The sequence below is a fragment of the Anarhichas minor genome, unplaced genomic scaffold, assembly GCF_050575085.1.
Source record: "Anarhichas minor isolate MPS153535 unplaced genomic scaffold, ASM5057508v1 ptg000043l, whole genome shotgun sequence".
NCBI classification, from domain to species: Eukaryota; Metazoa; Chordata; class Actinopteri; order Perciformes; family Anarhichadidae; genus Anarhichas; species Anarhichas minor.
Window position 1 is genome coordinate 4,366,157 of NW_027466489.1, and position 14,445 is coordinate 4,380,601.

At 38.3% G+C, this 14,445-nt stretch overlaps 1 protein-coding gene across 1 annotated transcript in view; it reads left to right on the top strand.

Moving 5' to 3' along the window:
* The window catches only part of gnai2b (guanine nucleotide binding protein (G protein), alpha inhibiting activity polypeptide 2b), a 30,325-nt gene extending 19,666 nt beyond the window's left edge, over positions 1-10,659 (top strand). Inside the window, exons 4-8 of the mRNA XM_076110959.1 lie at positions 3,898-4,058; positions 6,030-6,158; positions 7,914-8,043; positions 10,193-10,346; positions 10,469-10,659. Of these exons, the coding sequence (XP_075967074.1) occupies positions 3,898-4,058; positions 6,030-6,158; positions 7,914-8,043; positions 10,193-10,346; positions 10,469-10,659 (765 nt within the window). The remainder of the gene's footprint in view (positions 1-3,897; positions 4,059-6,029; positions 6,159-7,913; positions 8,044-10,192; positions 10,347-10,468) is intronic.
* Positions 10,660-14,445: the final 3,786 nt, after the last annotated feature.

A 14,445-nucleotide genomic window follows, 5' to 3' on the forward strand; every position in this document is an offset into this window, starting at 1 on the left:
TTTCATCCTTTTAAAAATCGTATAAAATACCAGTTGCATATTTGTTGCAAATATGAAGAGATAATTGTTGAAAATCCTTGGTTTTATAAGGGTGAGAGCAGAAAGCGTTGTGTGAGAATGCAGAATTTTGTTGGCTTTACTAACCACAGACGGATCAGGATCTCCCTCAGGCCGCAGCAAAACCTGTTTTAAAAAAAAGCCTGTTTTATCAACAGCATCTTGTAGTTGTATATCAGTCGCACCCCTCAAGACTCATGCTTGCCCATAAGTGATATCACAAGAGTTCGCCTTTTGCTTCTATAAACACACCATGTCCCTCTCACTTTTCTCCTTGTTTCAGAATAATTATGGAAGAAAACTCAGTTGGCCATTATCTCTGAAACAAACATTTCACTCCCTTACTTATTCGTATTGCAGTGTAAACAAAGCAAACAAAGAACATTACAAGGCTGTGATGCATCTGGGAAAAGAGGTTTGTTCTCATGCCTCTTCTCTGCCATTCTTATTCAGTCAATCACACTGGTAAGCTGTGCCAAACCAAATGTTGCATCACATGATTTCCAACATTCACCTGTTAATAGCTTATTTTGAGCTCTAAAATTGCTCTTGGTATTAGAAACTAGAACACAGTACAGTGCTTCTCTGATCCATCTTTGTAGCTAGCGGGGAAGTGATCCTTGTCTTACAGACTTCACCTCCTCCATCTTTGATCTGTTTTCTCCTTAAAGTTGAAATGGAGAGAGAAAGAAAAAGCTGCAAGTGTACTTAATGCCAGCAGAGGCAGCGGCACTGAGGGCTGTTTTGGGGATTTGATTTATTTGAAAGTGCTGGCACCACACATTTTAACAGCACATCTAGTTTGCCAGGTGCTCTCTGCAACCTCAACAATGACACAAATGAGTTCCTTGTTTTCAAGGCTACTGTCTGCCTGGAAAATGAAAACTTTGCAGGTGGCCAAGGAATGTCTTTCTGTGTAACAGAAATGTTTCTGTGCTTTAAAACAACTGTCATTCATCATTTTATGTCTTTTTGTCTGGATTAACATTACATCCCCAATCTCAATTGACCATCCCCCGAACAGTGATTGTCCAACTCTAGCAACTCTAACTAGGCAAATCAGGCCAGTCAAGCTTTGGATTTTCCACATGTTGAAGCAGTGTTTAATGGCAATGTCTTTTCGGCCTTTCAAAAACAAAAATGTGGAATTGGAATGTATTAAACATTTTTTATTTTTTTATTTGCTACAATATAAGATGCAAATGTTAGCAAATTCTGGCTGTTTCTACCTACAGTAGTAACCAAGCATTATTTCCAAGGCCTAGGAGCAAATCATTTATCAACTAAGCTGCATTAGTTTGTGTGTTAACAGTGTACCTAAATAGAAAAAGGCCCACCAACAATACGCTGTGTTATAGTGGCAATCTGGAAGCTTTTCATTTAAATAAATATCTGTTAAGTGACAGATCTGACACGGAAGGAGTTAACACGATGGTGATTGATCATATGGCCCACTGATGAAGTATTGCAATATTTATATATTTGCATATATATATTACAAACTGGGTGGCTTCGGCAACATTATCAGAAAAAAATGTTGTATAAACATAAAAGATGTAACTAAGCAGTAAGCACACACTTCTGACAACGTGATGGTCATGTATCAACAAAAAAGACTCCAGACTGCTCAACTTTAAGCACTTCCTTTTTCATTTAAATAGACATTTTAAACCAACCAGGACTGATATATTAAGATTGCCACTTTAAGCATTGCCTTACATTTTTCCTTATTAAGAAAGTCCTTTAGCGCCATATCATCTATGTAGCCATTAAGTACGTATTAAAGGACAGTTTTTACAGGATTCTTGTTGTAAAACGAGTCAGCTTGAAAAGTCAGCTAGATAATGTTTCCACCAACTCATGAAGCTAAAGTTAGCTTAACTAGTTAGCTGCTGATAAATCTGCCTGCTTTTGTGTACCTATGTTTTAAATCAAACCCAGTGTTTCACTTTTTTTCTTTTACTTATATGATTATTTTCTTTGACTTGTATGATTATAATTTATATCTTTGGGACATTGTACTGTTGCCTATCTTTGGGTTGCACATTTAATGTGATTATTATATTACATTATATGCTTAATCCATTCATCAAAACAATTTCATTGATCAATAACGAGAATAATTAAGGGCAGCTCTAATTAACACACATTCACAATTTCATCATTGCATTTAATAAACTCTTATAGAACACATACCGACAGACAGACGCATGCAAGAAGACACACACACCACCATCAAGTCTTCTCCACCCTGTGAACACTTAGACCTCACTGACAGCTTGCTCATAGGCTGCTAACGGTGGCTGAACTCATTCCTGTGGAGGAGTGTGTGTGTCGGTGTGATTTTGCAGTGAGACCAGCTCATGTGTGCTGTAACTGGAGCTGCAATAAAAGGATCGAGGACTCTGCTGTGGTCATTAGAGCTTTTTTTCCGTCTGACAGATCTGTCGAATGGCTGTATGTACATGACAACACTCTCACCGACTCCCACACACGCAATTAGAGTGATAGCCTGCCTGTGCTTGCACACTGCAGCCCTGTAGAAGTACACAATGGCAATCGCACACAGATTGTGCATGAGTGCACACATGCACACAAAAACACATGTAAACGAAACCTCAACGTGCACACATTAACCACACTATTTGCTTTTTAGTTTGGTTGAGGGAGGAAGCAGAGTTCCAGTAACTTATGATCCAATAGTGGAGCTTAAGACCAAAATCCATTTTTTTTTTTCTCAAATGTGACAAATACACAGACGGTAACAATTGTGAAATGTATTCTTCATTGTGAATCATTTTTCATGTTCATGATAACTACATACATATTCAAGGAAACGGCCCCTCCTGCAGTCAGAAACTGACCAAAACCCTTCATCTGTGATTCATTATTGCTTTTTGTATTTTATCATGTCACTCATTGTGAAAAAAGGGTTGCAGAAGATTTTAAATTCCATGCCAACAAGAAGATGGAGAATTGAGAGAACGAAGCAAAGAGGCAAATTTAAAAAGCATGATGTGTCATAGCTGCCCCGCATGCGGTTACCTTGAGTCACACCAACATATCTTGCATGTGCTCAGCCCCTAGTGGCTGCCATCAGCTTCTAGGTTTCACTCATTTCATCTTCAACTTATTTAGCTACTGCTATCATAACAGTTGCTTCCTTGGCAGCAGTTTAGAGACACGGCCCTCTATGACCAAACATTATTTATTTAGCATGCATCCAAATACGAATGGTTGAGAAAGTGTCTGTTGATTGTTTTTGAAGAGCTGTATTTGCTTTATTTTTTCGCTTTAACAGATCTAGTCTAACCGATTTGCTCTAATGTAGATCACAGATATTATTCACTTATTCTACATTTACTGTTTTCAATTTACATAGTTCAAAACTTAATTAATTGTGTCTTTAATGGATAGGTTCACAAGTTTGCCTTAAAATATTACTGAACTACGCTGTAGTTGTTACTCCTGTCTATACTGGCTGCAAAAAAAATGCCTTGTGAAAGAAATTTCAATAAAATATATAAGGGACAAAATCGACAGTCATTGCTCACTCCAAAAATGCATTTAAAGTACAGCCAAAGGTGATATGAGGCTTCAGCAGTCTGTGTTAGACAAATAAAGTTGGTATCTTCTAAAGAAGTGTGCGAGTGTTGTATTAAGTTAGTCTTACTTAGAATTGCCGACCTATCCTTTAAATGATCCATTATTATCGTTTCAGTCCACACCCAAATCTATACAGTGGATTGCGATGATGTAACAGTTTTCATGTACAGTTTGTCTTGGCAGTGATGCCCCCATTGTAACAGTCCTGTCTTGTGTCCTTGTCGCCCCCTGCAGGACGATGCGCAGCAGCTTTTCGCCTTGTCTGCAGCTGCTGAAGAACAGGGCCTCTTTCCTGATGATCTGTCCAAGGTGATCAGGCGATTGTGGGGGGACAGCGGCATACAGATTTGCTTTACACGGTCGCGAGAATACCAACTCAACGACTCTGCAGCATAGTGAGTGTGAATTTGTATGTGTATTTTATACTGTGATGCCGCTTAGCAATCAAATACATTTGAATGCTTTTTTCTAAAATAACTTAAACGTAGTAATGCCTTCTAGACATGCGCCGGCCTGCTTGACTCTAATTTTAATATCCCTTTTATAACATTCAGGCTGTCATTAACAACGTTGTCCCTGCATACCCTCCTCGGTGTATTCAGGAGCAATCTGCTCCTGAATACACCGACTCTGTGTTTCACCATTATAAATGTAGCCAATTTGGAAACCTCACAGCTACCCGTCAAATGTGCTCTTTTTCTCATCTTGTATACATCTTCTGCAACTGAAACACTGCACTTAAATGTTATTTTAAAAGGAGTATAAACAGCTCAAGAAAGTGACACTGATAAAGGTTTGGGTGTTTGTTTGTATTTGGTTCATTGTTGTGCTGATTAATTCCATGTTCCTCTCATACAAAGGGCTGTTTAATACCCATGCCATTAGGGATGTTGCTCTCTTGGTGTTGTGATGGCTCTAATATTGCAATCCTTTCAGCCGCTCTCATATGCACTGCTTCCCTTGGGAGCTATAGCGACTAGAAAGATAGTCCAATAACCTTCATTTAGTGAGTATCTCTACCTCTCTGAGGTTGATACTTTCATACTGTAATGTAATAAACAGAGAACAAAATAGTTTGTCTTCAGAGATGAAAGATTTGCAGAGACCTAGATTAGTCTCTAAGAAAAGTATGAGATAGTTATGATAATATATATATATATATATATATATATATATATATATATATATATCTCAATAAGTATGAGGTTTTGTTGGCTCGTTATTTATTATCTGTGGTACAATGAGATCTGTACAACTGAAATGCCGTGTGTGTATATATATCTTTCTTTCTGTCTGTGAAGCGAGGGTTGGCTGGGCCACTAAAGCTCCCAGCTGGCCTTGGATGATGATGCAATGCTTGTGTAAGTGGAGCAGGTTGTGTAGAGCATGGCGAAGATGCTTCCACACTCTCCTACTGACCAGAAAACAGAAGAAGGGCAAAAACAGATATGAGAGTGAAACGAGTTATGAATGGAGACAACTTGATGTCTTTTTCCTCTGTGAGAAATTTAACTTTGTGTGATGTTGTTTTCAACATGTTTGCAACACTGCTCTTTCAAGTAACTGACGCCCCATTATCTTACTTTTAAGAGGCAAATCTGATGGACAATTTGGAGTCTTATTGAATTTTTTAAGATTGTTTTAATCAAATCACAGTAGGAAGGAAAAGTTATCTCTTTTTTTCACTAATATATGAAATGAAACGAGTCCCCGCAAGCATACATCAAGCAGAGACACTGTATTAGATACAGAGCTTTACACCAGGTACTACCTGCATCTATTGCAGGAGATAAAATTGTATAGTGAGATAAATAAATTGAAACAGAAAAAACACCAGATATGCTGCAGCAGGCTATAGGACAGCTGTGCAGTGTATAATAATTTCCATCAGCATATTAAACTCACGGAGTAGGACAATCAAGATATTTTGGAAGTGAGGCTATGGTTCCCAAGCTGCTATCAACAGGACAGGAAAGCTTCCAATTAGAAGTGCATGTTTAAGGCCAATAGCTGATGTAACAAATGGTGATGCGGAATGTCTGTCGGAGCTTTGGGGGAACAGCAGCACCAACATTTCATCCACAAACCTGTCCTGAAGTGTCAGTGTAGTGAGCTTACTTATGAAAGCAACGAGCGCTAGCAGTAGCATGTGACAATGGGCAGGCCACTAGCAGTTTGAATAGACTGCTTGATTACATACATTTACAAAATGTTTTAATCAAATGGAGTATGTCATGTTTTCTCTCTCTCTCCCTTGCAGGTTGCAAATCATGTTCACTCTCAAATCGCTAACCATGACATCATCTCTCTCTCTCTCCCCCTTCCCTCCCTCCCTCCCTCTTTCTTTCCCTCTCTCTTGTTCTTAGTTACCTAAATGACCTGGAGAGGATAGCTAAAGCAGATTACATTCCTTCCCAGCAAGATGTGCTGCGAACTCGGGTTAAGACCACTGGCATTGTGGAGACTCACTTCACTTTCAAGGAACTGCACTTCAAGTAAGGCCATAAAGCACTGACCTGATTTCAATGTTAATGGACTTCAGATACTTTGGAAACAAAAAAAAAAATAAATACCCTGAAATTACACAGCTATCTCCTCTCTCACACGGTCTCCCTTTTTATCAAAAATAGCCAATGTGATAGTCCAGGGAACTCTTAGCAACTCACCCAAAGTGAGAGGGTGTATTTGACATGAACAAACCTCAGGGGTAGTATAGCCCCCAGTGCTCACTCTTCTCTGATGCTTGTAGTGGGATTTGGTAGTACATTAAAGAAACTGCCAGTTGTCAGTTTGTCTTACCAGCCATACAAGAGCACATGAAACATGACGGATACTGAATAAAATATAACTGTCCTTGGTGCTATTTTGGGAGAGCAGCAAGGCAAAACCCAACTTGGATATATAAGTAAATGCGGGTATGTCATCATACTTTAAAAAAATTGTTATTGAATAAGTCTATTTCAGCAGTGACATCACCATACAAGCCTCCTCCACACCTGCTTTAAACAGGTTGCTAGATTATATTTTGTTCTCAACATTAATAGCATCAAAGGGCAACTGACTCTCCTGACTTGAAATGTGCAACTCGGCTACCTAGAAGCCAAATTATAACAGCAACTAAAAGCTTAATAATTATCATGATTGAACTGAATGCTGAGTAAATATATTAGATCCTTCCCACTGTGCTCTCGCTCAATGAAACCAAAGCTCTATAGATCGAACATTTGAACATGTCCTCCATGTTACAGCACTTTAGGTCTTACATAAAATATGCTCTGACCCAGTCTGAGCACTCATGTGTAGGATAATGATGGATGTATAGATATATCTCTTGATAGAGGATGTGCTAGAGATACAGTAAGCGTTTCAATATTTTACAACGGGACCTATACTGAAGCAGATCCAAGTCTGGTATAGTGTTTAGTTGAATACACAAACGATGTCATATAAAAGTGCAAAGATCACAGTTGTTTTTGTCACTTTTGTTTTTTAGAAGTGTAAAATACATTTTGCAAAGCAGCTAAACGGATCTGGATTATAAAAGTCAGCCACGTGGTTCTGGTGTGACCTGTTTCTTGATAAACTCTCTGATATTTACCTTCTGTCACAGCCTCAATATTTGGCCTGAATAATACATGGAGGCAATCAATAAGAAGAAAGTCACGTTTTTATAATTCTGTCCTGTTTGCCATAACAAGTATGGAAAGGAAATCTTTTCACATTGACTTAATTTAGATTTTTCAGTGCGTCTGCTAACCTAAACACTGCAAATGGCCCTTTGTATCATTCAAATATGATACAGCTAATGGATATGGTGGACTGCCGTTGCTCTTTGATCACAGTGCTCAGCTTCCCCATAAGCCAGGGCTTTGCTCTGCATATATTCAATTTGCAATTCAATTTACTTTGTAAAGCCCAAAATCACAAATTTGCCTCAGAGGGTTTTACAATCTGTACACATACGGCCTGCCTCTCGTAGCCCCACATTGACGCCTGTCGTCTTTCATCAGATATCTGACAGATGTCTCTCCACCTCTTCACCGCATTGGTTTTTAAAGAAGCCTCATCAAAACGTGTACATCCACGGATAGTGTCGCTCTTAACTTGCTATTTTCTTCCCTCTTCACTGTCATCCTTTCTGAACGGTCCTCTTCAATACCCCGTTCCCTATCGGCTTCACCTTACTGTATTTCATTGTGATCTCCTTCCTCCACATACAATGTATCTCCTTTGCTTCATCCCCGTTGCAGAATGTTTGATGTTGGAGGCCAACGCTCCGAGAGAAAGAAGTGGATCCACTGTTTTGAAGGAGTCACAGCCATTATTTTTTGTGTTGCACTGAGTGCTTATGACCTGGTGCTGGCTGAGGATGAGGAGATGGTAAGGAAAAATCCCCCTTCTAGCATGCGTGTCTTCATCTTCATGGATGATACAACTTTACGAGCTTGATAAAGCTGCTATTTGGCTCATTTGCGGTACGAGATAGTTTAGACTGTAAGGCATTACAAGGCATTTAAAATCACCCATCCTTCCTGTTGTTATAGCTCAATGATAGTGAGTGGTGAAATTTTCTCAGTGGACTTTAATGATCCATTTACAGTTGAACCATTGGAGTGTAATTATGTAACTAGAAAATGCATTTCCTGCTGACAATGCGTTGGAATGCTGAAAGCTGAAATGAATTGTAAAAAAATTGCTGAAAATTAAGAAATGGGAGACTACCCGTCTGAAAAATGTTGAAGCCTGAAAGCATTTAAACTGCACTGCTGAAAACCCTTCTAGTTGAAATGTCTCACTATGGTGTCTGTAGCTGAAAGTATGAGGAAGAAGAAGGCTTTGAAAGTTGAAGAAGTTGAACAGGATTTGAAGATTTTCTCCATAGAGATCCCATTCAAAAGAAAATTGCAAATAGCTTAATATTTCAAAGAATTTAAAGATTACAAATATGAAGTCATTTCACCCCTCTCCTGAAAGAGCTGAACATTTTGATATTCGAATGGTTTCTGTGGACTCATATTGTTAGATTAACACAAACAGGTTATTAAAGCTCTGTGCATGTATAATCTACGCGCTCGGGAGACAAAGCAGAGGAACAATGACTTCTGGGGTACAATGAGACCATTGCCCCTTGAAAACAAATCACACGGATTCCCCTGGGGATTCAGCAATGCGGCCTTCACTGCATCCTCCTCATGCCCGGCTCTATCCCCAGATACAGTCTTAAACTGTCTGAGAAGTTCGAGGGAGGGCAGAGACTTTGTAGTGGGTTGGTGGTTTTGCCTGTCCTGGCTCTCTGTCCTTCTCTCCAGCCCCTGCTCACTCCCCAGACCTGCCAGTCCTGGTCACATGACATCCCCTCCCACCTACACACCTGTTCCCACTTTCCTCATCAGACCTGTAGTTTCTAGAAAACACACCTAAAAGATTTTACTCTACTATATTTTTGGAGTTTTACGATAAGTAATTGTTCTTTGTATATAAGAAACATTTCACCAACAAAGACCACGCTTCATATGATTGCAAATTAGTTTGAAATAACATGACATACATCACAAAAAACATAATAAATAGGAGAACTGAAGCCACCGGGAGATAATTGACACACTTATACAGGGAGACACAGGTTGTTAAATCAGGAGAAACTTAATTTACAGTGAACAAATACATTTATTAAATTGTGCAAAGTAAAGTAAAAATTTTGGAGAGTCAACACTGGTGGAGTTGTTGAAGACAGTAGGGGCAGGCTGAAGATCTAGATGATGGCATGTTTGAGTGGGACTGCCCTCAGTGGAAGAAACCTTGAGCACCGGATGTGATGATGAATGGGGAGGAGGGTCACATCGGTTTGTACTGAAATGACAGCTGACTGCAGGGAAGAGAACAGGTGTTTAAAGTTTGACGGGAAACATATGATTGGCTGAGGGAGACCTAGGCGAAATTTCCCACTGTCAGCTGATAGCGTAGGAGCCAGATAGCGAAAGCCAGAGAGATTTGTGAGTGAATGAGAGAATAAAAAGACTGTCTTAATGTAGGAAGTTAGTGTCACGATTAGGCTTTGCCTCCTGTGTCTGTCTGTGTGTGTGTGTGTGTGCGTGCGTGCTTTGGGCGTGGCTCCGCCCTGGTCTCCTCCCGGCTCCCTCCTGATTACATTCATTCAACGCACCTGCCAAGTCCACCCAGCTGCCTTCCATCTACTCATCACCCAACAGTACATCTACCCCGGTTCCCTGTCTCTGGGCCGCAGCAACAATCTCAGGCTGGCCTCCGGCCGCCCTTTTTGTGGTCTTGCTGTGCCGCAGCAACAATCTCGGGTTGGCCTCCGGTCGCCCTTTTTGTGGTCTTGCTGGGCCGCAGCAACAATCTCAGGCTGGCCTCCGGTCGCCCTTGTTGTGGTCTCGCTGTGCCTGGCCAAAAGATGCTCTGCACTGGATATTTCTCACATTTACAATGTTAAACAACATTGTCCCCTGGTGGCAGCTCTGATAAGTTGTTGTACTTCAGCCATGACCGACTTTGCTCCTTTTTTTAGAATCGAATGCATGAGAGCATGAAGCTGTTTGACTCCATCTGTAACAACAAGTGGTTCACTGAGACCTCCATCATCCTCTTCCTCAACAAGAAGGACCTCTTTGAGGAGAAGATTACTCGCAGCCCCCTTACCATCTGCTTTCCAGAATACACAGGTACACAGTGCTTTTAATAGTTAAAGGTTGTTGACTTACTAACAAATCACAACACAAGAAAAAGTACTCTGTCATCTTAATAACAAATCACTTCCTCATCCTTCCGAAATGTTGCTTCCCAGGAGCCAACAAGTTTGATGAAGCAGCAAGTTACATTCAGACCAAGTTTGAGGACCTGAACAAGAAAAAGGACACCAAGGAGATCTACACCCACTTCACCTGTGCCACTGACACCAAGAACGTGCAGTTTGTCTTTGACGCCGTCACTGACGTCATTATTAAGAACAACCTAAAAGACTGTGGTCTTTTCTAAAGGTAGGACAGCGGGACGATGAAATATAAAATATTATGGAACAGCTTTAGACAATTTAGGTGGCTCGGAGCCTAGATGCATCGTCAACTTATCACGTAGTCGTTCAATAGAAGATTAATTGGGAACAATTTGATAATTGATTCATTCTTTTAGGAATTTTTAAGTAAAAATGCAAAAAAAAAAAAAACTCCAGCTTCCTGAATGGTGGGTTTTTATTTTCTTATTTTTTTTTCCCTTTTTCACAATAAACTGAATATCTTTGTGCTTTGAACTGTTGGTTCCATAGGAAACAAGCAAATATTATACACAATGACAAATAATCAATATATCAAGAAAAAACTGCCCGATTAATCAATAACGAATGTAGTCGGTAGTAGCAGTCCTAATGCAATCACAGATGATCATCCTAAAAGTGAGAATATTCTCACTTTTAGCAGCTTTAAATCTGTTAAAATAACTAAATGCACCAACTGTTATTCAGCTTATTTATTGGAACTGGAACAACTAAGAAACACTGTGTGGAGCTACGTACTTACGGTATTTGGTTCTTTAAGCACAACTTTTATAATCAGAAACAAAGTAGCTAACTTTGGTTGTGCTGGTTTCACTCACCTTTTCAAATTTGAGATTTTATAAATTCGTGCTAAATGAATAAAATGTGTTGGGGTAGCAAGTCAAACCAAAACAGGATAAATTAGTCAACATCAATTTAAGTCTGTTTATTAAAACAGTGAAATAAAAGCTCTTCTCTCATTTTCTTTTTATTGTATTTGTGTAATGGTGCTTTTCTGTTGTTTTTCTGTTCATGCAGGGCAATGCCTGACGCACACAGACTGCATGAGAGACTGCAACAGCCATATGATGATTTCTGCTTTTCATAATGAAAACCATAACAGACTTGATTCCTAAAGGGGAAACCTTAAAGAACTTTAGGTCATGGTAGGCGTCTAGGCCATGTCCTCTTCACCCTCCTCTTCAAACTCCCCCTCTTCCTCAGCAGTGGCCTCCTGGTACTGCTGGTACTCGGACACCAGGTCATTCATGTTGCTCTCAGCCTCCGTGAACTCCATCTCGTCCATGCCCTCAATCAGTGATTTGCAACCATCACATTATCAGTTGTGTTCATATTCCTTTTATATATACATTTCTTACTGGTCTTGGTGTTCTCATACTGAGTGCCTGTAAATATACATTTGACCAAGGACCCCTTACTGGTTTGTAAATGACATTTGTAACCTAAGTAATATTATACAAGTGGAAGATAATTGTTGGAAGAGGAAAACTTATCATTATAATAAGCCATTTTCTTATCATGCAACTTGGCAAATGAAAATTCAGAAAAATAAAAATATTTTTCATCCTCAAAAGGCCTTCAAGAACCAATTTGAGAACCACTTGTACACTGTATTTATCTCTACAGAGCTCTCGGGTTGTTTTTGGTTTTCATTTGACTTCATTTGCAGTTTAGTAAGAAGATACAGTACAAAAACAACTTTTTATAACATTAACTTCTGTTAACTAATGTTGGCGTTTTATGAACCTTTTGACCCTAGAGCTTATTTTTGGAAGAAAACAAACAAGCATGAGAACGAGATGGATAAAGGGAAAGTGTTTTTTTGTATAATGTTTACACAGAATCAATATTCACAGATGTATTATATTGCATTGTCCTGCATGACCGTCCATAGATTAGCTTGTACCCTCCACAAACTGAATAACATTCCTAAGTAACTTCTTTGAAGAAATAAAACAGAAATGCTTACGTGTCACTTTTAAGAAATCTGCAAGATTTGTAAGTGCTTATGTCTGTTCCTAACATGTATTGTTTTGTGGTATTTGTTCCATTCCAAGTCTTTTTACATGTTTGTGCCTTGATATCTGTTTACACTTGTTCTTTAGAGACATGCCATCTCCATAGTGTGAATTAGGGCTATTTATACTCTACTTCGGTTCACATAACTAATGATTTAAGTTGCATCACAACACAGAGACAAATGGATGATAGTCACTAATGTTAAGATAATAGTAATTCACTTGTTAAATGTAAATAAAAGTTTACTCACATGATCTTTTATTTTACAGTGTGATGTGTCAAAGGAAAATGCATAAAACGCATACTATTCTGATCCGCTGTGTTTGGACCAAAACTCTACCAAAAAAGAATATAGAAAGAGGACGATATGGTAGAAACTGAACCTCAGAGGTCTGTTTTATTTCTTTAAGGTAAATGGGTGATTCGTAAATCTGTTTTGTGCCATTCGGCCATTGGCGGAAAGTAACTGTATATATACTGAAGTATTGTAAGTTTTAAAGGTTCTTGAGTGTTTCCATTTTATGCTACTTCTACTCCACTAGAGGGAAATATATTTTCCTACACTGTTTATTTTAAAAAGATATAGTTAGTGGTTACTTTTCAGAGTCCGATTTTTCATATACGTGAGCTTATAAGCTTTTTCACTTATTGCTTGGGTATAATTAAATTTGCACTAATAGTGCCCTGATATCCACCCTACCCATCAAATATCAAAATATGTATTTACTGTATTATATATATGGAACCTAGAGGCTTTAAACATACACACTTGTCATAGGTGGTAATTTCACACAGAAACCGTAAAAGAAAATAACGTGTAATTAATGCACAGTTCAGGCCATCGCATTGATTAAGAAACTGTTCAAAAACAAAAGTTTTGAAGTAAAGAAATGTGTCAAGTGAGGTTTAAAATACATTTCTTATGTTAATATGTAACAAAGTTAGCAAAAATAAACTTCCACTTTTTTAAATACTTTTGGACGTTGTCAAAAACTAAATTTTACCTCAATTAATCCTTTGGAGCTTGAGATTTCTAAATGTATCTCCAATGTTAACTAGAAACTTGAAGGTCCTCTATACTGTATTAGATTGTTACCACTTTTAAAGATTGTATAAAAAATGTTGATGTTTTTAGTTTTACATTTTATTTTTGTCATTTCCATACTTTCCGTTCATTCTCCATTTGTACAACTTAAAATATAAAAAGTATATGAGATAAATTAATAGAAATAATGAAAAAAAAAATAAGATACAAACACCATTCCAATTTCCATAGTTTCATTTTACTTTTCAATTTTACTTTTCAATTACTCTATTGAAAAGCTAGTTTAGGTATAAGCCTCTTTTTTTATGCCTGGTCTCCTGTTGTAATAATACATGTATAACAATGTCATCCACAATCCTGTTATAAACATCTTTTTTCATGTATATTTGTACATTTATTACTTTAATTACTAATGGAGACAGTTGTTGGATTTATTAGTTTAATGAAAAAAACACTTGTTCCATGCTGGATTACAAAGCTTCTGAAAGGGACACGATTGCACCAGCAATTTAAATTGAGAAGCACAAAGTCCAAAAATGTTAGGCTCATGAATTACTAATGGCAGAAATGTTTTTTTGTCTCACGTCAACATTAGATGAAAAGGCTTATTCTTAAAAAAATATATTGTGTGTGTGTTTGTGTGTTTGTGTCTTCTTGAGGCAGTTCATAGGCTACAACTATTGTGAGCATGTCTGTTATTTCTTTTTTAATTCTCCCGTTTTTTAATATGATACAATTGACCACAAAGTCTGACTGTTATTCATGGTACTGAGGCAGGTGCTGGATCCCAAGTTTCACATAAATCAGAATTGGCTTTATTGGCCATGGATCCGTACGCATACATGGAATTTGACTCCGGTTTTCACATTGCTCTCAACGTACATACATAGAATAAACAAGACAAATATAAAAACAAGGATATTAAAGG